Source organism: Cricetulus griseus, chromosome 7 (genome assembly GCF_003668045.3).
Source record: "Cricetulus griseus strain 17A/GY chromosome 7, alternate assembly CriGri-PICRH-1.0, whole genome shotgun sequence".
NCBI classification, from domain to species: domain Eukaryota; kingdom Metazoa; phylum Chordata; class Mammalia; order Rodentia; family Cricetidae; genus Cricetulus; species Cricetulus griseus.
In genome coordinates, this window is record NC_048600.1 from 36,021,973 (window position 1) to 36,049,597 (window position 27,625).

The following is a 27,625-nucleotide window of genomic DNA, read 5'->3' on the forward strand; positions in this document are numbered from 1 at the left end:
ATGGTGCTTGGGGAAAAGGCAGACATGTGCTATAAGCACAAGGTGCAAGATGCCACTCACATGAAATGTCCAGAACTGGCAGATCAGCAAGACTGGTGGCTGTCAGAGGTGGGGGTGGGGGTGGGGTGGGGTAGCAAGTAGTTCATGGGTCAGGGTCCTCTTTTGGGATGAGAAACATGTTCCGGAACTTGACACAGGTGATGGCTGTGTCACATCCAAGGTTGAACTTTTTTTTTTTAGATGTTTGCTACATAGCCTAGGCTAGCCTTAAACTCAAATTCCTTCTGCCTCTACCTCCTGAGTGCTGGGATTACAGGTGTGCACTGCCACACTTAGTTTATGCAGTTCTAGTGATCAAACCCAGGGTTTTGCTCATGCTGGGAAGCCCTGTACCAGCTGAAGAGGCCAAATAGAACACACGGGAGCTGTGTCTGACTGGTGGCTACCAGTTTTCAGCCTGTGCTCTGATATGTGTGGCAGACATGTTTGGGGCCTTGGGGTAGTTCCTCAAATATCTTTCCTGTTCTCAGGCCATGCCAGCTCTGCCCAATGTGTCCCCAGGTCTCCATCCAAGGTGCTCATTCAGGGGCCAACCTGGCCTAGGCAGGGGTAGCTAGAAGGAACAAGGACATTATCCGGGACAAACTCTGACAAGGGCTTGGACCTTATGTACCAGCAGCTCTATAGTCCCTCCCGCAGCTGGATTCAGCTCAACTCTGGTTCCACTGAGGTGCCCAATTCTAGAATCCTGTCCTTTTTCTTCTGGCCCCCACTCCTGCCATCTGGAACTGACCATCTCCTCCATGAACCAAACTGGCTCTACTCTGTCCTTTGGGACCTTATGCCAACAATCAATGGGGCTTTGAATGCTGCAAACACTCCAAGAAACAAAAATCCTTTGAGGTATGACAGATGCCAGGAAGTAAAATGGGTGTCCCATGACAGAGGAGCGCTGAGACTCCCCACAGGGGCTCCAGGCCTCAGAACAACTCTGAAAAGTGACAGTGGCCTGTGACCAGAAGGGATGGAGAGGAAGAAAGGTGGTGCCAAGGCTGGACATGGGTTGGGGTCTTCCAGTCAAGGGTCCAGGGCTCAGGTGCTACAGTGAGGGCTTTGAGTGGCCAGGTTGGGATGCCTAGGTGGGGCTTTCTCCTTGCCTGTGCATCCACAAGTACTTTTCTGGCAAAATGCTGGCACATATACAGCCAGATATGACAGACTACAGGATTATGGAGGTCAAGAAGCCAAGTAAGGCAGATGCCCAGGAGAGCTGCTGTGGTACCACAGGCCCAAGATAAAGGGCCTAAGGCCTGAGAGCACTAATGTCTCAGATGAAGGAGGATGGGGGATTACTTCTCTGTGTCTTAGGGCTTGAGTAACACCCACACTGTCCTCTAGTCGAGTGTTCATCCCTTCTAGAACCTTCCCACAGATGTACTATGAAGTAAAACTACGGCAGAAATCTGGGCAGCTTGTAACCCAGTCATACCTAAAGGAAACCAGGACCGCTGTCCCCTAACCCCTTCAATCCCAGTCATCTGGCAGGTAGGGGTGAATGAGGAAGGATGATTATGACTTAGTCTGCCTAGACCACACAGAGTATTCTCAGGAAATTTAAGGTCCTGGGGTCCATCAGACGGTGACCCTGGGTGACAGGAGAAACTCCTCCTTCAAGGCATGAACGCAATGCTTATCCATGAGATACATTTCCAACCTGATTTTTCTTTGAGACAGAGTCCTGCTAAGTTACCCAGGCTGACCTTGGATCAGTGATTCCCTGCCTTAGCCTCCTGAGTAGCTGGGATCACAGCTTGGGCAGGGATTCTTCAGATCCTATATTTCTAGCTGGTTCTAGGTTAAGGTGCTAGCCTGGGCAATGACCTGCCCCCATGTCACATGCACAAACAAAGCCCTGCCAGAGAGAGACCCACCCTCTGCTGAGGAAGCTGAACTTCGCTTAGCCACTTCCTTAGGGCCATTGGGTCTTCAGCATGGGCTGCATTGGCTGTCTCTGGAGCTAGTACTGTAAGCATTATGGTAGCTCAGATGGAAAGGGATTCTGGCACTTGGGAGTCAAAGAATACTGAGTGTTACAGCTCAGATGGAAAAGTATTCTGGTATTCAGGAGCCACAGAATACCACAGGTCACAGTAAGCATAGCAGTTTACAGCCCAACTCCAGGGAAAGGCTCATGTAGTGTAATATCTCTGCTGCTACAGGGGAGGGCTTCTCTGGTCCCCTGGAGTGTAACAACTCCAGTTTGCTAGGGGAAGATTTCCCCTGCAAAGTGTTACAGCCCTGCTTTGCTCACTCCACTCTACTCTGCTCTGGCTCCAGTGAAAAGTTGTTACTTCTATCCTCCACTCCATTCCTGTGAAGGAAGGTCTCACCCAAACCTAATTCAAGAGATTTATTGGGAGGGAATAATCCAGGAGAGTGACTGCCCTTTGCCATGGTGGCAAAGGACAGCTGGACAGCCACAAGCTGAACAGACACAGGGATTCTTAGGGGGCAGAATGTTTTCAGGGAGATTTCCAGGGTGGGGATTAGTCATATTTCAGTCCCTAAGCTCAGACTGGCTAGATCTTTGTGCTCAGGGATTGGTTGGTTTTCTGCACAGATTTCAGGGCCAAAGTGTGTTTCTTTCACTAGTCCTTTTGGCTGTAATTTTAGGGCCAGGGTGTATTTCTTTCACTGGCTCTGATTCTGGGGACAAAGTGTGTTTCTTTAGCATTGGTTTCAGGGTCAGGGTGCATTTCTTTGGTTCTGGTTGCAGGGCCAAAGTGTGTTTCTTTGGCTCTGCTCAGGGTGTGTTTCTTTGGTTGGCCCCTTTCCCTTACAAGTACTCCCGGTCGATTGAACATGGCCTGGGGAACACAGAATCTTTAAGGATGAAAAAGGAAAGCCTTCCAATGCCTCTTCCCTGGCAAGCAGACCCTCGAAAATTCTTCCAGCAGTTGCTGGCCGGGCTGGAGAAGGTCTGGATAATAGCAGTGTTAATCTAAGTGGATGAGGCCAAAAGCTGGGTCATGGGCATTAAAACACATGAGAACTCAGGTTGGGAATTTAGGACCCAGGCAAAGACTGGCCTTGTCCATTCATCTTCCAGGTACAGTGTGTCACACATCAGGTTCTGGGACATTCTATCAATAGACTTGATCACCCATGGCCTGGCAGAATTGGGGGACTCTGTTAGAGGGGAGCTGACATAGCTCATGGTATATTGTGTCCTGCAAGCTGTGCCAGCACATTGCCTTGCATCTGGCAGTCCTGAGTTGACTTCTTGGACCACAAGAACAGGGGTCTAGTGGAGTCCCACTGTGTAACACGAGTTCTAATAGGTCTTAGTAATAAAAGTCCAGAGTCAGATGTAGGGAAAATGCTGAGAGATCAGAGAGAAGGAGGAGAAAAGCCACAGCCACCTTACCAACTCAACTTCCCACCTGAAAAACGACAGAGCTCCTACCTCCTCCCGCCTTATCACTTCCTCTCTCCTCCCAGCCATCTCACTTCCTGTCTCACAGAACTCCAGACCTCTGCCCTCTGATCTTCAGACTAGCTTTATTTGTTAGAGGATAAACAAGATATCCAAACTACATTTTTCCTTTTTTTTTTGTCTAAAATAAAAAAAGGTTATAACTAATATATGAAAAACTATATACAATAAGTACAATAACTATATATAATACATACAGGCAATAAATACATCAACACTGTCTAGTCCAATAACAATTGACAAATTCAGAGAAAATACTTCATATCTATCCTGTCTTGGTGAGTCCAAGAGGTTGTATCTAATTCACTTTCTATTCTAACTTGCATTACCAAAGCTATCTTTTTATGTCTCTTAACATTATACACTTTACCTTTGTTTAGTGAATTTCTTTTCTGAATCTGGTAACAAGGAAAACTATAACTATCTAGTCTTCAACTCCATCAGAGACCCGAGAAGGAAATAGTACTAACTGAGTAAGTAGGAAGTATAAGCAAGTGACTTCCAAAAAAATGTGAGAAATGACAGAAACAGTTGGCTGCCTGGACAGTCGCCCAAGGTTCTTCTACAATGTTGGGGCATCCATCTTCGGCCTACAGGCCTAGTATATTTGACAGACTTTTCTGTGAAGCAGGATTTTTGAAGGACTGTCCTGCCTTGTCTTGGCAAAGTTTGGTAGTCACTCTCTTTTGTGTCCTGATTGTCCAATTTGGACAGCATACTGTTAGCAGTTGAGGAAAGAGCACTTTCATGCCCAGTGGCTTACTTTTGCCACAAAGTAGATCAACTCCATATGGAATTTCTTCAATTCCCATCATCTTCTCTGAAGTAAATTGGTGCTGCCATGAGCAGACATGTCTCATTGTCATAAAAACAAAAAAGAACCTATGTTATTAAAACATCTAAAATATATCTATGACCTTGAAGATGCACCTATTCTGAATACAAGTTTGATTGTAATAGTTGATTAATTACTATCCTGCATTTCCTTATTAACCTAAATGGTTGGTAATAATAACTTTTAAGGGCTAAAAATTTGCATTACATTGTTAAACAAGTTGCATAGGTACAATATCTTGAACAAGATTCTTTTTCTTGTAAAAGTATAGTGAAAAAACAATCTTTTAAATCAATAACTATGAGAGGTCATCCTTTAGCCAATAGAGAAGGCAAGAAATTCTAGAATGTAGCGAGCCCATTGACTGATTCATAGATCTGTTACCATTCTCCATTTTCCAAATTTCTTTTTAATAACAAATACAGGAGAATTCTAATGCTGCTTCTAAAGCTTTCAGTTTCTCTGTTGTTAAAAGTCATTGATTAACCCATACAGCTTTGTCTGTCAACCATTTTCAAGGTAGGGCTGTTGGTGCCTTTGAAAGACTAGCAGCTGTTGTGCCCTGTTCTTGTACAACTTGAATGGTTCGTGACTGTTCTTTATAATACCTTCTAATATTTTTCCCAGAAACATATGTTAAATTATAGTTTGTTTTTGAGATTGGAAGAATGTTAATATGAGTATTCCATTGCTGTAACAAATCATGTACAGATAAATTCATTGTGTTGTTAGCCACATATGGTTTTAACTTTCCTCTCTGTCCTTCTGGCCCTATACATTCGACCCATCTCCTGCTCTGTTTTATCTGAGATAAAGTTCCAATCCCTGACAGCTGAACATTTACCTCCTGAAGAGGCCAATTTGGATGCCAAGTTTCTGGTGCAATTATTATGACATCCACATCTATGTCTACAAGGCCTTCAATGAAAACATCATTTATTCATATTTCTAATTTTGGTCTTTGTTCATTTATAGAAGTTAGCCAAAGTATTTGCTTTATGGCTTTTCCTGAATTTTTGTTCTCTATTATATAGCTTTCCTATTCTTCAGAGCAGCATGGTTTCTTATAATAGGCATTAGGTTCTTTAATTGCTCTGAGGAGTTTCCTCCATGGTTATGGGAAATGACTGAACTGAATTGGCATGGGGCCTGCAAGAAGCCCCTCAAAGTGTTTCCCCATGGTAAAGGGTTACCTTGATTTTCCCTTATTGACCTACATTCATATGTCCAATGTCTGCCTTTGCCACACCTTCTGCATAATGCAGAAGGGAGGGGCATTCTGTTTGAATTATGCTTAGAAAACACACTGTGTCTATGAACACCCTGCCTGTGTTCCCTTTTTAAGTGACCTTGTTTGTCATAATTGAAACACTTGTGTAGATGGAAATTTCTGTTCTGCCCGGTCCTGCAGCTGTTTAGTCCCAAATAAATACACAGAGGCTTATATTAATTATAAATTGTTTGGCTAATGGCTCAGGCTTCTTATTGGCTAGCTCTCTCTTAATGATTAACCCATTTCTTTTTAATTTTTTTTTTATTTTAGTGCATTGTTATTTTGCCTTCATGTATGTCTGTGTGAGGGTGTCAGCTCTTGGGAGTTACAGGCAGTTGTGAGCTGCCATGTGGGCACAGGGAATTGAACCCGGGTCCTCTAGAAGCATAGTCAGTGCTCTCAATCTCTGAGCCATATCTCCAGCCCTGATTAACCCATTTCTATTAATCTATGTATCTCTACATGGTCTTGGCTTATGGGAGAATGTAGAGTTATTCTAAAAAGCCACATAAAGATAAGATATACACAAAAGTCAGGATACTGTATGTTATTGTATTGTCTTTTAATTGTTTAACTGCTGAGGAAGGAACAACAACTGCTAAAAGATATTTGATTATAAGCGCTGCTGGATTAATCCAACCTATATATTTTAAAAATGTCTTCACTTCTGGGGGAGAAGGAATGGGGGTGGGGGGAGGGAGAGGGAGAGGGAAAGTATATGTGAAAATATTAATAATTTAATAAAAAAAGAAAAGAAAAGAAAAAAAAATGTCTTCACTTCAAAATTTAAGTCTAAGAACATGTTACTTAAAAAAAAAGAGGTTCTACTTTTGTTTCCACAGAAGATGAGAAGCTGTGGATTCCTTCCAGACTAATATGGTTTGATCAAGCAAGACACCCTAAAGCAGTTGCCCAGGTGATCCAACATCCAAAACAGATGAGATGATGCAGCCTTACAGACTACTACAGCCGGATTTGGCCAGGGTTCTGGGTTTTCTCAAAATTCTCAAACAGCAGGAAGCAGTTTGGAGAACTATGCTCACATTCCCAAATATTGTTTATAAATGTTTGTTTTCATTTAAACAGGGTTGATTATAAATGGTTAATGATCACAGTCAATCTCTTTCTTAAAAAAAGATATGATATAAAAAATATGATATAGAAATAAATACTTTGCATTGGTGTGGATTTTGGTTTATTGATACAAATTTAAGGTCAATATTTCTACTCTTGTTTAGGTATTGTGTTTATACAGCTCACTTAAAAATGTAATGTATAATTAAATACTGATTATAGTCACCCATAATGGCCAAAAGTTATAATTATGTTAATTAGCTTTTCTAGAAACACAGAGAAAGACCTGCAAAATATGGCATTTAAAATGGCATTTAAATTTAAAATGGCATTTTACATGACAATGAGACACAACTGCTTCTGGCAATACCTATTAGGTCAGAGAAGAATATGGGCATCGAAGAAACTCATTATGGAGTTTGCCTTCAACATGGCAGGGATAGCTATTTAGACAAGAAACTGCTCTTGCCTGGACTGTTTGACAGCACACTGTACAAACTGGATAAGTAGGTTACAAAGAGAAGTGACTGCTGAACTTGTTAAGGGACAGGATGGTTCTTCAAGATTCCTGCTTCATCAAAAAGTCTGCCAGACACTCTGGGCCTGTAGGCTGAAGAGGGATGCCCCTATGTTACAGAGGAACTTTGGTTGACTGTCTAGGCCATGAAATGTCTCTGTCAATTCTAGAGTTTATATATTATCCTTCTGGGATCTTTTATGGAGTTGAAGACAGATAGTTATGATTATGTTTTCCTTAGTTCTGATAAAAGATATATTACATATGAAACTTTATAGACTCACAAAGATAGGATAGATGATATAATATTTTCTTTAAAGTTTGCCAAATGTTAATGAACTAAATATTACTAAATATAGTTCTTGCTTGAGAATTGTTTTGCTATATATAATTTTACTATGTTAAAGTTAAAACCTTCCTTTTTAATTAATTAATTAATTAATTAATTTTTGGTTTTTGGAGACAGGGTTTCTCTGTGGCTTTGGAGGCTGTCCTGGAACTAGCTCTTGTAGACTAGGTTGGTCTTGAACTCACAGAGATCTGCCTGCCTCTGCCTCCCGAGTGCTGGGATTAAAGGCATGTGCCACCACGGCCCAGCAACCTTCCTTTTTATTTAGACAGAAAAGAGGAGATGATGGGTGATGTCATTCTGTATGATGTGAATATATGTTTCTCTTATTGGTTGATGAATAAAGCTGTTTTGGCCAATGGACAGACAGGATTTAGCCAGGCAAGAAATCCAAACAGGGATAGAGAAAGGCAGTAGGTGGAGTCAAGGAGATGCCATGTAACTACTGGGAAGGTAGGGCACCCAGGAATTATCCAGTAAGCCAAGACTACATGGAGATACATAGATTATTAGAAATGGGTTAATAATTAAGAGACAGCTAGCTAATAAGAAGCCTGAGCCATTGGCCCAACAGTTTATAATTAATACAAGCCTCTGTGTATTTATTTGGAACTAAATGGCTACAGGGCTGGGTAGGCCAGAAACTTCTGTCTACAACATTCTGCATGTTCATTGGTTGAAACAGCTTTATTCATCAACCAATAAGAGAAACATGTATTCACAGCATAAAGAAGGACATCCCCCATCACACTTGACATTTCGATTTTTCTTCAAACCTCTGGAAATTACTTCTCCTATCCACGCATCATCATGGTCATGAGATTCAATACTGATTGTATCTTAGATCCATTCCTCCAAGGGTGACGATCTTTTTAAATAGCCTAATTACCCCTTTGCATGGTCAGATATCATTTTCAAAAGCCAGAGATTCAATTATTATTTGTTTAGTTTCTGAATCTGGTACCATTCTATTTACTGTGAAGTCAGTCTTTGTAAGAAATCTGTGAAGGCTCCCTTTGGGCCCTGTATAACTTTAGTAAATGACTCAATTTTCTTTTCTACTTCCCCAATTCTGTCCCAAGCATTCAAAGCTGCTGTTTGGCATAAATCCAGGGCATGTTCATCATATAGAGATTGCCTTTATACATCAGCATAACCTCCATCTCCAAGAAGTTGGTCTTGGGAGATTTCCATACCTCTAGCTGACTTCATTGTTCAATGGTCTTAGCCTCATCTTTCCACCAGGTCCTCTATTGTAATTGAGGACCAGGTTCCAAGATTGCTACAACCAAGTCTCTCCAGGCTTGAGGGATAATTCTATTACAAGTTGACCACAAGTTTAACATTTGTTTCACAAAAGGTAAATGCATGCCCCAAGAGATTATCACTTTCTTGAATCTCTTTAAATCTAATATTTTCACAGGAGTCCATTTAACTCTTACACAGCCTTGGGGATATCTGTTATTTGGCAGTTCCTGTAAGGTGACTGTATAAATTAAAGTTGGTTGTTTGAAAACCATAGGCTGTTCCTCTCTAAGCTTATAATGTAATGCTGAAATTGGTTCTCTATTAAGTTCCTGTGTCTGTGTTTGAATATCTCTATGATCTGTTTTATTAAGTTTTTCTAAAACTTGTGTCTTAGCACTCATATTAACCAACTTTTTTGGTGACAAAATAAAAATGATAAAACTGATGTTTAAAACATTACATAAATACTATCTAAATTAGTTATCTTCTCATTTAATTGTTCTATTTTTAAACCATCCAGAGAATTATCACACAGAGACCTAACTCTCTCCATTGTAATAGTGTGTCCCATTTTTTAATGTGAGAAAAAATACTCCATTTTTAAAAATTAATTCTCTCTTTTAAGAATTCCCAATTGTGGCCGGGCATTGGTGGTGCATGCTTTTAATCCCAGCACTCAGGAGGAAGAGGCAGGCAGATTTCTATGAGTTTGAGGCCAGCCTGGTCTCCAGAGCGAGTGCCAGGATAGGCTCCTTTTTGAGAAACCCTGTCTCAAAAAACCAAAGGGAATTCCCAATTGTGTCATCAAATCTGCTCAGGAAGATGGTGGAGCTTAAAGCTGTGTAGCATGTCCGACTAGAGAACACAGGCCGTGTATAACCTGACAGAAACAGGTGCAGTTACTAGCATGTAGCCTTGAGCTGAGAGTGGTAGCCTAAGGAGAGGGGGTCTAGGGGAAACCCATAACCCACAGGGGTGGGGTGGGGAGGAGAGCCGGCTGTCTAAAAAACACGGGATTGTGTGGAAGAAGCAAGTCAGTCAGTTGGTCTAGGTCAGGTAAGTCCTGTAGCATTTGGAGCCCAGGTGCTTTTGGAGTTTGGGTGGCAGTTGGAGACTGTTTTAGAGAGGCTACAAGGGGAAAATCCCAAACTCTGTCAGAGGCTTGGGAAAAAAAGAAAAGAAAACCTAGCCAGGTGGGGGAAGTGACTCTGGTAGGAGCCCAGTGTGCAGCTCTGGCCTGTGCTGGTGGCTACAAAGCCACAGGCAAGTGGCTTTTTCATGAATTTATGACTTTTTAAAAAGTTGGGTGCCAATATGTAACACGAGTTCTAATAGTTCTTAATAATGAAAGTCCAGAGTCAGATGTAGGGGAAAACACTGAGAGATCAGGGAGATGAGGAGAAAAACCACAGCCACCTTACCCATTCAACTTCCCAGCCAAAGAGACTGAGCTTCTATCTCCTCCTGCTTTATCACTTCCTCTCTCCTCTCAGCCATCTCACTTCCTGTCTGGCTGTACTGACCTCCAGAACTCTATGGTTAACTAGTGGCTAGCTCTGCCCTCTCATCTTCAGGCAAGCTTTATTTGTTAGAGTATAAACAAGATATCCAAACTGCAACCCCCCCTTTTTTTATCTAAAATAAAAGGTTATAACTAATATAAGAAAAACTATATACAATAAGTATAATAACTATATATAATATATAATGGCAGTAAATACATCTACACTGTGTAGTCCAATAATAATTGACAAATTCAGAGAAAATACTTCATATCTATCCTATTTGCTGAGTTCAAAAGGTTATACTTAACCACTGTGACCTGGTTCTTTTCTTCTGTCACCCTGCTGATCCCATCCAAAAGAAAAGTCTTGGTGAGGTGCTCCCAAGTCTCTCTCAACGTTGAGTTCCTTTAACAGACAGGGCAGGCATGGGACTTGATTAAATTTCAAATAGGTGGGGGGGGAGGGAAGAGGAGGCACAGCTGTAACTTGTCATGCAGGAGGAGGCAGGAAGGTCTTGAGTACAAGACCAGCCTGGAATAGATAGACAGTGGGACCTTCTCTCAAAAATTAAAGATGAAAGGGCTGGGGCACAGTTGGCTCAGTTGGTAAAGCATTTGCCTTGCAAGCATGCAGACCTGAGTTTATCCTAAGAACACAAGTGTGATGGTTTGAAAGAAAATGGCCCATAGGGAGTGGCACTGTTAGGAGGTGTGGCCTTGTTGGAGGATGTGTACTGTGGGGGCGGGCTTTGAGGGCTCCTTTGCTCAAGCTACACAGTGACACAGTTCACTTCCTGCTGCCTGCAGATCAAGATGTAGAACTCTCAGCTCTTTCTCCAGCACCATCTCTGCCTAAAGTCACCATGTTCCGGGATGATGATGATGACAATGGACTAAACCTCTGAACTGTAAGCCAGCCCCAGCTAAATGTTTTCCTTTATAAGAGTTGCTGGGGTCATGGTGTCTCTTGGTAGCAATAGAAACCCTGGCTAAGACACCAAGTAAAAAGAAAAAAAAATGCTGGGAGCAGTATGGTGGTGGTGGTGCACACTTTTAATACCAGCAGTCAGGAGGCAGAGGCAGGCAGATCTCTGTGTTAGAGGCCAGCCTGGTCTACAGAACAAGTTCCATGACAGCCAGTGCTACACAGAGAAACCCTGACTTAAAAATATAAAAGAAGCTGGGCATGGTGGTATGCACTTGTAATCCTGGGGCTGTAAAGGCAGAGAAAGGAGGATACCTGGGGCTTTCTGCTCAGTCATCTTAGTCTAATTGGTGAGCTTTGGGCAAGTGAGAGACTCTAGCAAAAAATCAAGATGGCAGTACTTGAGTGTACTGGTTAGTTTTATGTCAACTTGACACAAGCTGAAGTCATCTGAGAGGAGGGAGCCTCAACTGAGAAAATGCCTCTGTAAGATCAGACTGTAGGCAGACCTGTAGGCATTTTCTTAATTAATGATTGATGCGGGAGTGCCTAGCCCATTGTGGGTGGTGTCATCCCTGAGCTAGTGGTCCTGGATTCTACAAGACAGCAAGCTGAGCAAGCCAATAAGCAACTCCCCTCCATGGCCTCTGCATCAGCTCCTACCTCCAGGTTCCTGCCCTGTTTGGGTTCCTGTCCTGGCTTCCTTTGATGATGAATGGTGATGTGGAAATGTGAGCTGAATAAACCCTTTCCTCCCTGAATAGCATTGGTCATGGTGTTTCATCACAACAATAGTAACCATAAGACATTGAGGAACAATGCCTGAGGCTGTCTTCTGGCCTCCACATGCACAAACACACATGCATGCACATATAATGTTATCTGCAAACACATGAACACACACACACAAACTCACATACAAATACAAATACCATATACCACTAAATTCCAACGAAACCCAAACCCAAACCCCACCAGCAGAACTCTAAAAAGGAGTTCTCTGGGTTTGCTATGAGCTTGTTTGTGTGGCAGTGTGCATTCCTGGCAAGCTGGCATGCAGAACCATGACTGTCTAGGGAAGGCACATCTGTGTCCTAATCTCTGGAACCTGTGGTCATGACTATTTGGCATTAGGGTCTTTGCAGATATCGGCAGGATGAGGATCTTATGAGGTCATCCTGAACCAGGGTGGGTCCTTGTCCCATGACTGGTGTCGTCTTCAGGGTAGGGAGAGGGTATAAGGCATGGAGACCCAGAGCCATGTGACCATGGACCTAGAGCCTCATGACACCCATTAGGACACTGAGGCTTGCAGACCTTGAGAAACTGGGAGAGAGGCATGGAATAGGGTCTCCCTTGTCTTCCAGAAGGTGCCAGCTGTGCTGAGCTTGAGCTTGCATTTGTGTCCTCCATAGTCATGGGAGAACAAACTCCTGTCACTTCCATCCTGCTAGGAGTGTGTTAGCATGGCCTAGGACCAAGGTAGAGCAGGGTCCTCTAGGTGCAATCTCCAACTTCCATAGGCTAGGTTGAGAAAGTGAGTCTTGTGCGCAGGTGTGTGTCTGGATGAGTGCAGCTGCTATCAGGAAGGGATGCTGAGTGAGGTGTGGGAGCATCAGAGGAGGGCAGGGCACAGGTGCCAGGCTAAGTGCAGAGCCTGGTAGCTAGGGCCTTAGTTGTGGTGGGTTCTTGCTCTGGGTAAGTGCAATGGTAGTCTTGGTGGCAGAACTATGAGCAGGGAGATTCTGGGGACACCATGGCCTCCCTGGGGGAGAGCAAGGCACGCAAGCTTCTCACTGGGCATCATGTACCCCGGAGTGGATTCCTGGGGAACCCCGTATCTAGTTATGTTAAGCCCACCCTCCTTTAGGCCTCCAGGGTTCTTTCCCAGCACCCCGAAGAGCCATGAAGAAGCAGACACAAGTACAAGGGGCTTTCCTTATCTGGTTGCTTGGGACTCTGTCTTCCCCTCCAGTGAGGGACTCAGATTGCTGGCAGGTAGGATGCTGCCACCCTTACCTGTCCCTCCTGCCTGCAGTGGGCAGGACATACTATGACAGATCTCCAAGGAGACAGTGACAGTAGCTGATCTGCAGGGGGACACCTCCAGCCTTGGGGTGGGGACACAACAGGAAAATGGAAAGTGCCTGGCCCCCAGCCACTGCAGAAGCCACAGGGGAGTCCTGGTTGGGATTAGTCAGTTTTCTCTTGTAACAGATTCCAGAGAAAATCAGTTTATAAAGAGCTGGGGAACAAGTGCTTGGTAAAGTCCTTGCCTTGTAAGTATGAGGACCTGAGTTCAATGCCCAGAACATACATACATACATACATACATACATACATACATGCAAGCCAGGTGAGGTGACACTTGGAGAGGTAGAGAGAGGATTTCCTAGGTTTCCTGCTGGCCAGGCAGCCTAGGCAAACCAGTGAACTCCAGGCAAAGAGACAGTTTCTGTCTCAAACCGACTGGAGAGTGACTGAGGAATGACAACCATGGTTGGGATCTCTGGCTTCCCACCTTCCACATACATGCATGTATGTTCACATGCACGCACATAGCAAGCCAGTATGACTGACAAGGAGTCAACTAACTCTCCCCACTAAGTTTACTTACATTAAGTACCTTCTCTAGCCTGAAGCCACCAAGACATGCACATGCCCAAAGCAGGGCTGCTTCGGGGTGAAGGAAGCTGTGAGGGTGTGTGTGTGGGCGCTGTTGGTAGCAAGCAGCCCATGTAAGGTGGGCTTTAGGCCCTCCATGAGTGGGTACTTCCTCTGAGCCCAGACAGTGCTAGGGGCTCTCAGAGGGGGTACTGCAGCGATTTGGATGGCTAGGTCTGGGGGCGGGGTCCTTCTAGTTCTGGACTTGAATTCCATATGATTCCAACATGTATCCATGTCTGTGAAGCGCTGCTGAACTTCCTCCTTCCTATCCCAGCCTGGGGACTTCACCTCTGCCATGCAGAGTTCAGATCAGGATGACTGCTCAAGGCCTGCCTCCTGTCCCCTCGTCTGTATATAGGAGACAGCATGAGATAGGACTCCCCCACCCTCATCCGGACCTCTCTACCAGAGGGTCTGGCTCTTGGAAACCCAGAATAGGTAGGGAGACAGCTGAGCCCTCTGACAAGTGTGAAATGTTCCTGCCCCTGTCCATCCTGAGATCACCCCCACCCCTGTGCATGGCTGGACTTCCAAGGAACTAGGACAACCACAGGCCAGAAGGGGAAGGAGGCCATGCTGGTTGACAGCACAGGGCTGGGCCCATTTCTCCTCCAAGGACCCAGAATGAGGTTGGGTGTCCAACTTCTTCTTTTGGGTTTGCTCTCAAGACCCTTACAGCCCCAGGCATTTCTGGGCTAGCTTCAAGTCGGGACATCAGAAGTTATGAAGAACCTTGTGTGTCTAGGTTCAGAGATTTCCAGAACTCACCTTGGTACATGTTGGGGTGAGCAGGAATTGTGGCCACCAGTGTCACTTGGCTGTCCCAGGTGGGGAGTCCTTCCTGAGCCTATCCCAACAGGCAAGGCCACACCAGCCCATATCACATGACAGAGAACAGCAGATGTGCAGCAGCTGAGGAAGAGTAAACCCAAGATCGTGTCCCCCTTTGTGGGTAGGCCCCAGATAGGACTGCTCCCGGAACTGTCTCAGCAGAGTTGAGATGACAGGGAGGTCTCCAAGTCCTCATGTTCCACCTGATTGGTGGTGACAGGTCAAGGGGTTTGATGACCCTCCCTGTGGCATAGCCTCCTGCCATGGTGCTGAGGAACAGCAGATCACACTCCTGGTCCATTGGTTTTGCTTTTTATTGCCAAGTTCCAATTTACAAGGAAGTTCTAGCTTTCATGCCCCCCATGACAGGTTCAGTCCCCACAAAGTCTAAATCCTGATGGCAGAAGCAAGCACTTCCCTGGCCAGAGCTTTCCAGCCCTGCCCCCACTTTGCAAGAATCCCTCAGCTTCAGCGCTGAGGGAGGGAGGAAGCTTTTAGTCTTCTACCCGTTGGTACTGTGTGAAGTATATTTATTGCATCTACATGACCAGACCTGGCTTACCTGTGCCTTATTTACAACTGTGCATTTCGGAGGCTGCAGAGAAAGCCAGCACCATCCTTAGGAGGGATGTAGGTGTCCAGCCCCTGCCAATGCAAGTATCTGGGCGGGTGGCTAGGCCGGGTGCTAAGGGTCAGCTCTGGAAGCTTCTTCCACCACCTCCACCACCCTGGGAGCTTACCACTACAGTCTGACCTGTGGGAAGTGTCCTGCCTGCCAGAGCCTCCAGATAGGGAGGAGCAGAGCTGCGCTTCTCTATTGTGATAGTCAAAGCTGAAATGTGGGGTTTATGTGGCCAGCTCTGTAAGTCTGTCCGGGGGCAGTGGCAGAAGGGGGAGAGACCAGGACAGGCATGGTGTGCACGGCCTTGGAGACGGGACTAATGATTTTGAAGCTGACTCTGGGACCTCCAGCTCAGAAACTGTGGGCCCTTCTGGACCTGGTATCCTTCAGTTCTACCTCCCACTGTTGACCGTGGGAGACCCAGCATCTTCTCTCTGGCTGGGTCTACCAGGAGAGTAGTTTCCGAGTTAGTAGAGTACTCCTGAAGATTGGTTGTGCCCATTGCCACCAAGACCTAGATGCAGAAGTGCCCTGGCCAGCTGCTTCCTCTAGGACCCCTCCCTCATCAGCACTGGGCCAGGGAGCTCTGTTCACAGGAAGCCTTTGGGACCAGTATTGCAAGCTGCAGGGGACAGGCTTGTCCTTGGTGAACATTACATAGAAGCTGCCCTTTCAGGTTTTGCTGACCACCTTGGTCATGGCCTTTTCCCTTCCTTGAAACCTCCTGATCACAGATAAGAGGCTAGTCACACAGGGGTGGGTTAGGGTGGTTGCAGGCATTTCTCTCATGGTCACACTACAAGGTAGAGAGTCACTTGTATTTTTAGAACATTTATGCTGCCCTAGAAACTGTCATTTCAAAACCCAAAGTGCCTGCTCCTGTGTCTAGCCCTCCCTGCAAGTGACCAAGAAATACCCAGAGTTGGCTGTGGGGGCCCAGAGAGCCCTTCTTTCCAGTGCCCACCCTTTCTCTCCTTTTCCAGGGGTCTGCTAAGGCTCCTGGCCTTTGGAGCTTCTGCCTCTGAGCATGCCCACTAGGGTTCATGCCCACCAGAGCAGTCTGTCCACATAGGTACCACTCCCCTCCTGGGGAGCACTTGGGCTGCAGAGAAGTGGGCTGCACAAAGGTGGCGGGGACTTCTGATGGGCAGATGGTGACATGCCTCCCAGGGATACACTTGTGGTTAGCCTTTGGTAGATACTGACATGGGTGAGGCCACACTGGCAGGAAAGCCACAGAAGGTCTTGTCATGGAGCCATGGGTGGTGTTCTGGTTGGCTGAGTACAAAGGAAGGCTGGGGGCTGATGGAACAGCTGCCACATGCCTAGAAGTATGGGATTTTCATACTGAAACAAGCTGTGTGGTAGTGGCAGCAATGGGCAGGGGAGGGAAGATTCTGCTTTTGGGTCACATGACTTGCGCCTGGGCCCCTGGTTGGGCATCCATATGCATACTGGGGAGTTGGTCACATCTGAGGATGACTTCCTGTGCCTTAAATCCATTGACTCCTGTCATGGTCACTTGGACTAGGGCCTCCATGGTCCCAGTGGATCTTTCTTGACTGAAGAGAGAAGGCAGCTGAAGTTGTGCCTATGTGGTGTCCTAAGCAGGGAGAGAATGCCACCCAGGTCACGTGACAGCACAGAAGCTGGCCTTCTCACTCCACATGGCCTGAGAAGACTCTGAGCTCTCTTTTTGTTCAGAAGTATCTGAATGTTTCAGGGAGAGAATTTGTCATCCACAGGCTTGTAGAATTGGGGACAGAGAAACAAGAATCACCCAGGAGAACAGAGGAAATGACACCACAACTTCAGAATAAAAACACGGACAAGTTATACAGAAGGGGAACCTTAACGGCTGACACTTCTAATATGACACCGAGCCTTATGGTTGAGAACTTTCCTTTTTGCCCCTCCCCTCAAATATTCTTTTTAAATAAATTTCTTTACCTTTTGCCAAAACCAGAAATAAATAGCCCAAAAGAGATGTTTATCTAGGTGTTTCTCTACAGAGTTCTACCCAAAGTAACCTTGTCCACGCCTGTACACACTGGGAGTGAAGACAAGGGAGCTGCCTGAAGGAGGGTGCTACCCGGGCTGTCAGATCAGAGACAGGGCCCCGGACCCCTCTGAGGTGGCCAATGCCATCATCTGTACATAAGAGGCTGTCTCTGGGATCCCAGCCTGCTCAGGAAGAGGTCAGAGCAAATGAGAAACTCCAATGGTACATGGCTGTCTTGCAGGGAGAGGTGTCAGGGACAGTTTCCAAGGTCATGGAGAACTGTGGCTGCTCCCAATGTGTCTTGCAGTCACAAACTGCACTGGGATCCCTGCAGTGTGTGTGCAGGCTGCACACACAAAGGGAGATCCTTGGGTGTCCACTCAGTGTTCTGTGGGGCTCGCAGACTCTGGGTATACAGTATCTTCATCTGGAGTCTCTGTGCCTGCTGCAGCCAGTGTGGAGTTCTGGGGGATGCCAGTGAGGGCTCGGAGGCTGTGGGGATCGACTGGGGGCACAAGGGTCAGTGACTCAACACTCAGTGTGTCGGCAGTGTCCTCATAGAGCAAGGAGATGGTGGGCTGCTGGGCGGGGAGGAGGCTGGGGGCCAGGTGCATGGTCTCCACCTCAGAGCTTCTGGCCAAGTTCTTGCTGGGCTTGGAGTTGACATCCATTTCATTCACAATCACTGACTGGTCTAGAAGGTGAGGCTGAGGCTGTTCTGGAGTTGTGGGGGCATCTAGGGGGAAGGAAAGCAGAGATAGTCTCAACTCTGGTGACACTGTAATCAGCTGGCACCCGCTACTCCTGTCCTGCATCAAGGTAGAAAAACCTGTGGGGAGACTGCTGGTATTAGGGCATGGCCTGGTTCCACTTACTCCCTTTGGGGACCCAGATGCTGGTAAGTCTCATTGTACTTAGGGGTAGTGTGTCAGGATTCTGGGTGCCCGACTGGTGACAGCAGGGAAAAACTCAGACCGTGTGAAATCAACATGGTGATAGTGAAAGTGAAACCTGGCCTGGGCAGGCTTTGTGTGCAGGGTGAGTCTGCAACAACTGACTGATGATAAATGCATAAATGGAAAGCAAACAGGCTGGGGTATAACTACAGGCTATTTTCAGAGGCTACATTTGGAGATGGTTTCCAAGGAGTCCAGTGTAATAGTTTTAAAAAAGTGATAGAACTTTTTAGTTTTTAAAATTTTGTACTGTGGTTTGCCTTTGCCCTCTGTAAGTGCCGAGTTAGCATCTACCAAGGGGATGTGATTAGCAAGGCCACGGCTGTCAGAGGTTTCCCACCAGGGTCATGAAGAAGCGTCATAGCCCCCACCAGATGTACAATAGCTGGTTGTTGTTTGTTTTGGTGCTTTATAAACCCCCAATTAGACCGTAGATAGACTGTGGCCACTTGCTTTCAATGATGAATCAGCCAGGAATGTGTGACATTCAAGGGAAATGTCATCCAGAACTGCAGAGGCCAGGCATTTTCAGACCCCAAGAGGAAGTGCTAGGAGTGTCACTTGGGCTGCACACTCATATTGTATGGATTTTAGCCTTGGAGCCCTGTGAAGAGACTTAGGGGGTATATGGGCCATTGTTTTGGTTCAATGCTATTCTGGTCAAATTTATTTTTGTTTTCTCATTTAAGCCAAAATAAAACAGAAAAGCGAACGGAACATAGAGCCAAAGGATGGAAGAATGAAGAACAAAATAAAAGCAGGTGACATGAAGAATGAGTGGAAAGCAGAGGAGCCACGGGTAAAGGAGTGCACACTGACTCTCCCAGGACGCACCAGACTCCAGGAGGATGGAATTCAGAAGGGCCCAGGCAATTCTTTCCTAAGGGTTTTACTTTTGCTTTTTGTACTGCTGGGGGATGGAAGCTAGGGCCTCAGGCATGCAAGCCCAGTTTTACCCCTGAGCTACTACACCAGCTTGCACTTCCTTTAAAAAGAAAAGAGAAGAGGGAAAGAGCCTGTGGCTCTTGCCCATCCTTGCCTGAGGGGCTGTGGGTGTCAGTGAGAATTGATGCAAAGAGATAGAGGTATGAGCTAAGCCCAGAAGTGCTGTGTTCACACCATCAGTGCTGCTTTCTCCGGCTTTCTACTAACTTGTTCCATTGTGTACCAATGCCTGTGAACTGGGGGGCTTCAGCTCGGGTCCCTGTTCTGACCTTGTGTGAACCTTGCCCTCTCCAAATGGCACTCAGTGACCTCTACAACAGTTTTCAAATGGGTCTGAGCCTACCTTGGAACTCCTCCATAAAGGATCCACATCTAGGCAGCTTGGAAATGACTCCCCACAAATGAAACGGTCCTGCTGTTGGGGTAGGGGGGTAAGCAGTGGGGGCAGAAGCTTTGCCTCCTTGTCTCCTTACCTTTCCTGGTTCTCTATGGGACTTTTGCAGATGACAATAATCAGGAAGGCAAAAGAACCATAGTCAAAGCCATCAAAAAAAGCAAAACAACTAACATTGTCACATGGGACACAACTAACATTGTCACATGGGCAAATGGCTACCTTTAGAAAGGTAACAACTCTGTTAAAAGGGCTGTTTTTTTTTTCACCTTTAAAAATACTCCTAGCTCTTGCTCCCACCTTCAATTGTTGCTTACACTAGGAACTCCTTCCTGTAAACAGGCAGCAAGTACATATAACTAAAGTGGCAAATGAGAAGTGTAAAGGACAAGCAGCAAAGGTGACCAGTTGGACCTTTGGAATCTCTTTTTTGCTGAGGCCTCTGGGCCTAAAGGCTACAAACTGGGACTGGAGAGGAGGGGTTTGGATGTGGGCTGGGGAGGTAGAACATGGCAAGAGAGGCAGCTATGCAAGCTTGTGTTCCCAGGAGGGATGAGGGGCTCCTGCCTCTGCCTGTCAGTGCACTAGGAAGTATCTTGGCTGACCCCACAGATGTAATCTACAACGTTAGAGCAGGGCCGCACTGGTCTTTGTAAAGTAGGTGATGGCTTCCAGAAATGATATGGACTGGTGGTATATAGGCTGGCAAGGCAGGTAAGTGCTGTGGGAAGGAAGGAAGGGCTCCATGTAGCAAGCTGATGCAAAGCTCAGAGGGTCAGCTGTCGAACTGAAAAGAAAGTGAAGGGCTCCTGCTGACACACATTGTCAGCACATGGACATGTCAACAAGCATGGGGGGGGGTGTCCCAGGATGGCAGCAGTGATGGTCCTGATAAGGGGAGCCCAGATCACCTCTCCTGGCGATGTGTAAAGGACTGGGGCACTGGAAAGATGGCGCTTATCAAGGAGGTAGGTAACATTGGCCTGGAAAGCAGCTGCACTTGCTGTTTAGTTTTGGTCAAGGCTGGGAAAGAACATTCTAGGTTGCTTTTTATAAGCTCTCAATCCTCTAGTTAACAGTGAGCTCAACTGCAGGCTATCTGTGTGGACCCTGGACATGGCCTCCAGCTCAGGACTGACTCTGGAGAGGCTACACTCAGTCTGATATTGGATAGGGACACCAAGGAAGGATGGACCTGGGGGCAGAGGGCTGGGGGCATGGCCTTAGACAGAGGGCAGAAAGGGAAGGAAGCTGAGATCAGGATGGTGTGCTCTCTAGGCCCAGCTTTCCCACCCTGCTCATGCCGACCCTGTTGCATGTGGCAGGGACATTACGGGCCCATGGGGGCTCCTGAAGGAGACCTGCCTGATTTGATTGTGCGTGAGTTGCCGTGGCAGCTGCTGGTCGAAGCACTAAACCCAGTGGCCGCCGTGACTGTCGGCCTCCGACAGGCTGAACACACGCCGGCGTCCTTTCCTGCCATTCCTGACTAGAGGGAAAACACAGCGACAGATCATAGAAAGCCTGTAACAATGAACGGCGAAGGTGAGGTGGAGAAAGGGACACAGCAGTGACAGACACTGAGCATTAGCAAGAACAAAGGGAGACTGGCTGTGGCTGGAGTGGTACCCAGACTGCCAGCACACCATATAGACAGGACACATCCATGCTGTCCCCAAGATGAGCCAAGGTCAGGAGATCTAAGAAAAAAAATTTTTCATTTATGCAACTTTTCTTCTTCTTTTTATTAGACAGGGCCTCATATAGTCAGGGCTGGCCTTGGATTCTGCTATGCATCCAAGGAGAACTGAGTACATTACAGGCATGAACTCCTGAGTACATTATAGGCATGCCTCCTGAGTACATTACAGGCATGAACCACCAGGCCTAGTTTATGTGGTCCTGGGCTGGAACTCAGACTTTGTAGTAAATGCCAGGCAAGCACGTGGTTGATCCCTTGCTCATTCAGCTTAATATGGTCAGAGACAGAAGGTTCAACCCTGTTGCAAAGATCTGGGTCACTGATAACTTCTGGTCTTGTCAGAAAAATAAGGGGACAAAAGGACAAAACTGCCTGTCAGTTTTATCTGGGACCTGCAGAAAGATGGGAAATACAGGAGGAAATGCCTGCAGGAAGAGGGTCAGAGGAGCAGAGCCAAACCAGAGGGAACTCAGCATTTCTGACTCTGGGGAGGATAAATCCTGGATGTTGGAGGTGTCCTGACACATGCCAGAGACTCACAGTGATATTTGGGGGAGAGGGATGACCTGGAAAGCCCCACCTTGGGAACCAAGGACCAGGGCACAGAACAGGAAATGGGAAGACCAGCACCCAGTGGCTAAGTGGGAAAGCCACAAGCTGGAACAGCAACACAAGGAATGGCTCATCCTGTGTTTGGGTCATATTCTCAGAGACAAACTACAAGAGTAGAGCTAGGAGTAATGCCACAGAGCACAGTGGGAACACGAGTAAACACCACAGGATGTCATGCTGAGAATGGCCACACTTGTCTATTTCATGTTGGGTATATTTTGCCACTATCCAAACAAAAACAAAAACAAAACAAAACACCACTGTAGAGAAAAGACAACACTGTGTCCTCCCTGGAGTACCTGCCCTTGTGTCCAGAACATCAGTGTAAGAATTAAGGAGGGATGCTCAGAGAGGGTGCAGGGAAGAAGGGAGCCTGGGGTCAGAGTTTATGGAGGCTCTCAACACTTAACCCCCGGAAGCCAGCTCCGTCTTTTTCCTGTTAGCCCCTGGGACGGCCAATGGTGGCTGCAGTGCATAGGCTGACATTTACATTCACAAGGGCAGCCTGACCTTCACTCTGGCATCATTTCCAATAAACACATTCTGTCTCCCTCCTTATAGAAGCTCACAGACATGGTAAAACTCAGCACATGTGAATGCCAGAAATGCAAGGGGCTGTTTAAGGAGTGCAGCGGAGGTCATGGAACCACTGTCCGAGGGGCAATTTCTCATCAGGATTCCATAAAGAAGACAGCATATTGGCACATGTCTGTCATCTCAGCATGCTGGAGGCCGAGGTAGGAGGAACATTAGTTCAAGGCTAGTCTGTAAGACCTGTCTCAGAAACAGAATTCCACAGAGTGTAAGAGTGTACAACCAGGTATGACTTTATGGCCAGCTAAGCATGCTCACATTTGTGCATGCATCAGTATGACGTACAGGGTCCTGGACCCACACTAGGTTCTGACAAGGGGTCCACTGTTCCCTCCCCATGCTGCTGCTTTTGATTTCAGCTTCTCAAAAAGGGAAAGCGTTGACTCCAGCCTGCTGCCATATTCTCACCAGGCTCAAGCAGAGGCTTGTCATGCTAGTTGTGTGGGACACGTGGTGCCTGGTGGTGATACAGTAATACATGGTGTTCAGATCTCCACCAAAGTGCTGGCCACCCCAAAGCACTTCTGTTGAAGTTTAATGGAGCCGGGTGCCATGATGGAGGCCTGCAGTCTTTGCATGAGGAGTTTGAGGAGAGGTCACTTGGCCCCAGGACTTTAAGGACAGTCTTGGCAACACAAGACTAATTTCAAAAAAATAAAAAAAAACAAGATACAAGAAAGAGCAATGGGCAAACAGACTAAATGGTGACTGGGGTGCTGTCCTCTTGGACAGCTTTGAGAGGTAAAAGCTGACCAGGAACACAAAGCCTCTTCTCGCTGTCTCTGACAGGTTCCTCAGGCAGTCTGGGACTCAGTGTGGGCTCTTTCTTAGTTTGTTTTATCTTTGGACACCCAATTTGAGTCCTTGTTAAAAAGCCATTTGAAATATGGAATTTTTATGGCAGGGAGGGGACACAGCAAGGCACTGTTGGTACAGCACACAACTTGATTCTACAGGGCACCCTTTCTCTGGGCTGAGGTCCCAGTTTGTGCTGGGTCTGCAGGTTCTAAAACCACTTCTGTAGTCGGAGGGGCAGGATATGCAGGGAAGCTTTAGGGAGATAGGTAGAGGACTCTACTTGTCTCCACCAAGATAGAGGGACAGGGCCCAGTTGGACTTGTGTGAGACTCAGACACCTGCTCCTTAGGGCTCCTGGCTTGCAGCATTCATTCCTTGGGTCTTGTCTCTAGACAAGAAGACAAGAGCCTTTTGCAGCTGGTCTGTGCCGGCTGATGGAGCCCCTCCCTGGTCCCTCGTTGTGGGTTCCAACTGCAAAAATGCCTCTGTGGTCATCTGATGGGCCTTGTCTGTCCCCTTTTCTGTGAGAACCCTGGTTTGCCACTTTGGTGTCCCTAATGTCTGTGCACAGAGGAACCCATCTGCCTAGAAAAAGACAGCACAGTGAAGACGATTCAGGGAAAGAAGCCAGTGAAAGGGCCCATCCAGTAGAGGGGTGTCTTGGGGCAGGTCTCAAGGCCATCTAACCAGGATGGGCAGCCTGTACTACAGATGCCTGGGAGCACAGACTAGAGCCCCCACAGGAAGCTCAGAATGTCCATCCTGGGGTACACTTGAGCCTCTTTCAAACTCAGGCAGGAAGTGTGAGGTTGACCTAGCTGGACAAAGCAGATGCACAAATTACCATCCTGGGCACCAGCCTGTTTTACCCCTACTGTAGGGATGAACCTGCATCAGAAGAAAACATGGCTCTCTAGGGTCTACTGTGCTTTGGGGGACCCCAGAAGCATTCCTTTGATTGGGACCCACAAGGCCCAACCATCTGCTACCTAGGACTATGCACTTCCAGGCTCCATGATTAGGACTGTGGCTTTGGAGCTGGGCCCACAGGCAACAGTGTATAATGAATGACAGCTGTGAGACAGTTGTTACAGATAAGAGTTCAAACTCTGATCCAAGTCCATGATGCTTTTTGCCAGATCTTTAACCCATTCAGACTGGTGTAATTCATGTCTGTTACTTGTGGGTCTGGTGTGCTGTTTTGACACATGTATCTTATATGTGGTCATCAAGTCAAGGGAAGAGTAGTGTCATCACTTCAGACATTCAATTCAGCCTTTCTGTGATCAGGACTATACCAGTCTGCTCTTCTGGCTATTTTGAAACTGACAGAGAAGTACGGGGACCCAGAGCTGCCCTATTGAATTACTCAGCCCTAGACCCTAACCTTTCCACTTAGCTGCATTTTTGTGATCTGCCCCTTTTGTATCTTTGAGTATTCAATATCATGGAGCAGACATGGGAAACTGGTCTCTCACTAGCTAGATAGCATCAATCATATACTTTCCTGACCAGATACCTGACTTTGCAGTGGGACATTGGTATCTCTAAGTCTCTGAGTTTGCCATCCTGGCTTCGAGGAGCCTGGCAGCTGCTCTCTATACCAAGCAGCTCCCTGGCCTCTGGGAGGTTCAGTAAATATAAGGTCAGCAATGCTCTGTGTTAGCGCCACACCCTCAAAACTACTCTGAGGACAAATGGACTCTTGGCAAGGCCACAGCTGTACAGGCTGAGCAGCAGGGATAGAAGGTGAATGATGTGGGGAGAGGCTTCTCAGTTTCCTCCAACTACCAGCTGGATGTCCAAGGACAGTGCCTCGAGCTGATGGTGGCAGCTCATGGCAGATTTAACAACTGGCCAGCAGGTTATGTAGGGGCATCTTCTCTGACCCTCAAATAGAGGTAATATCAAACTCAGACACTTGGTGGAGGGGCCCTTACCCCTTCCTCTTGTCCTTGGCCTTCCCCCAGCCCAGCCTGATAGGGCACGGGCAACGGGGAGAGCAATCTGGTAAGGCTGGACCTTCAGAACAAAGCAAGTACTTGGTTCTGGATGGAAAGGGGTATCCTGAGGTGGAGATGCTCATAGGCTCCCGTGGGTTCTTCTTAGAGTCAACAGCTGCATCTCAGGGCATCTGATCTCCCTCCCCCCAGACTGAAGCATAACTCTCTTTCAGGGTCAGCTTTCTGGAAGAGGTGAGCTGCTGTGGAGTGGACAGAAGGGGATGGGTAGCCAGTCTCAAGCTTTTACTGTCATGTCACATAAAAAATGGGGCTGTTGTGCCTGCTGGGATACAGTGAAAAGGAGCAGACACCTCAGAGGCCCTGACTATCACTTACTCACTGGAACTGCCTGGCCATCTGACAGCCTGGCTAATGGCCCCTGGATTTGTGAGATCCGAAGACATGTTGTTGGCACTGGGCAGGGAATGGTAGGGATTGGGGGCTGACGGAGGCCAAGGCAAAAATAACGAGTGGACATTGTAGGGTTGATTTGGACCATGTAGGGCTTCTCTCTGGCTTTAGTTGTAGGCAAAGAAGTTATATGGCTACCTGCTCACTTAGATGCTGGCTCTGCCTCCTTAAAAGTAGAAGAAAGGTACCTGTAGCTATGTGGAAAAGACCTTCCACCCTAGGAGTGTGGGCAGACAGGAGTGTCTGGGTTTGTATGTAGATACAGAAATGTGCATGTTAGCAAGTGTATACATATAGCACATGGATTAAAAAACCCTGCATTCCTGTCCTAGAGCAAGGTGAGGCCAAGGTAGGGGTCCCAGGAGCTGGAAGCCTGGGAGTAGCACGGCAACTGCTTGGATCTGTAGCTAACCTCCAACTGAATCCAGAAGGTACTTCACCCTAGCCTAGGGCAGGGAGAAGAGCAGACAGTAAGCTGGAAGAGGTTCCAGTGAGGAAGACCTGAGGGTGACCTGCCTGCCTGGGCCTGTGATAAGAGAGATAGGAAAAAGTACCTTGTGGGGGTAGTACAGGTGGGCTAGGATCCTTTGAGCCACAGGCATGGGTACAAGGGTGACTTAGACCTCTGCTGGGAAGATGAAGACTGAAAGCATTGGGGAGTGAAGTATAATACACAGGAAGACACTGGTCCCAAGGGTGTGGGTATGATACCATGTCCTTCTCCTGGCATGGCTCTCCCCATGAGTCCTCACTCCACAATTAAACAAGAGGAGGGATAAGTAGCCTATGATATATGCTGGGCAGGGCTCTGGTCAGACCTTGGAGGCACAGAGAAGGGCATGGAGGGGTACAGGCTAGAGACAGGGATCCCCTGTAGATCATGAGGTAGTACTGCTGAGTAGGAAACCCTGTACTGGCTGGGGACACTGGGCTTGTCCCTATTTTAGCCCTGCCTTTTTGGCTGCATTTGGGGCTGTGCTAATCAAGAACCAAGTCTGATATCTGTCCCTTGGGACTTGATGCAGAACAGATAGACACATGCGTGCAAGCTGCTCATAAAAACAACAGCCCAGGATGAGGCAGGTGGAGGTGGGGGCACCTGTGTGACTCCAATTTATGGACTCTTTCTTTATGGCCTTTGAATCAGTATATATTAAAGATGTGATCCTGCTCTGCCTGGATGAACTCCCTTAGAGTGGCTGGGCATGCCTCTGGTGGGACATCTAGACAGTAACCAATACCAAACACTGAAAGAGGAAGCTTGTATGTTGGAGCACAATTACTGGGACATGATTCTTCCTTCTCCTAGGTTTCACACAGTCATCCCTAAGCAACCCCTTCCTGGTGACACACAGAAATGATGACGTGCCACTTAGGCAAGGCCTAGCTGATGGCATCCCCAATAGCTCTGGGGTTATGAAAGCCCTACAGAGCAGAACAGTCAATGGGCACTATCCCAGGTAGTGGGTGTTGCCATCTTGCTCAACCATAAAGAACACTCTTGAGTGGCAGTGTCTTCCAGACATCATGAGGAGGAGCTGTGGGCCAGAGGTCATAGCAGAGGTGAGGGGTCACAGTGTCCCCAAAGACCCTCCCAAAGCCTCCCATATCTCACAGCCAATACCTGCTGGGCTCTGTGCTGCTGAGGGTGTGGAGGAAGAGCCCCCTGAGTCATAGTGGCTGGTGCTCCCACTGCCGCCGGGGCTCCCACTGGCAGATGGTGGTGATGGTGATGACAAGGACGGAGAGCTATGCTGGTTTATGCATTGGGCCACAGCAAAGCCTGCAAGACAACAGTATGAAACATGATTAATTAGAAAGAATGCTGGCAGGTTTTGCAAAAGGGGTGTCACCCCCATGATGAACT

The 27,625-nt window shown here is 47.0% G+C and overlaps 1 protein-coding gene across 5 annotated transcripts in view; it reads right to left on the minus strand.

The window, feature by feature from the left end:
* Positions 1-15,015: 15,015 nt before the first annotated feature.
* The window catches only part of Clec16a (C-type lectin domain containing 16A), a 214,373-nt gene continuing 201,763 nt past the window's right edge, over positions 15,016-27,625 (minus strand). For 3 of the 5 annotated variants that reach the window (XM_027424795.1, XM_027424794.1, XM_027424793.1), the window contains 2 exons: positions 27,383-27,541; positions 15,016-18,079 (listed from right to left, as the gene is read on the minus strand). In XM_027424795.1, coding sequence (XP_027280596.1) covers positions 17,724-18,079; positions 27,383-27,541 — 515 coding nt within the window. In that variant the 3' untranslated portion in view covers positions 15,016-17,723. Of the gene's footprint in view, positions 18,080-21,035; positions 21,128-27,382; positions 27,542-27,625 lie in introns of those variants that run through there. The other 2 variants (XM_027424796.2, XM_027424797.1) reach the window with 2 other exon arrangements.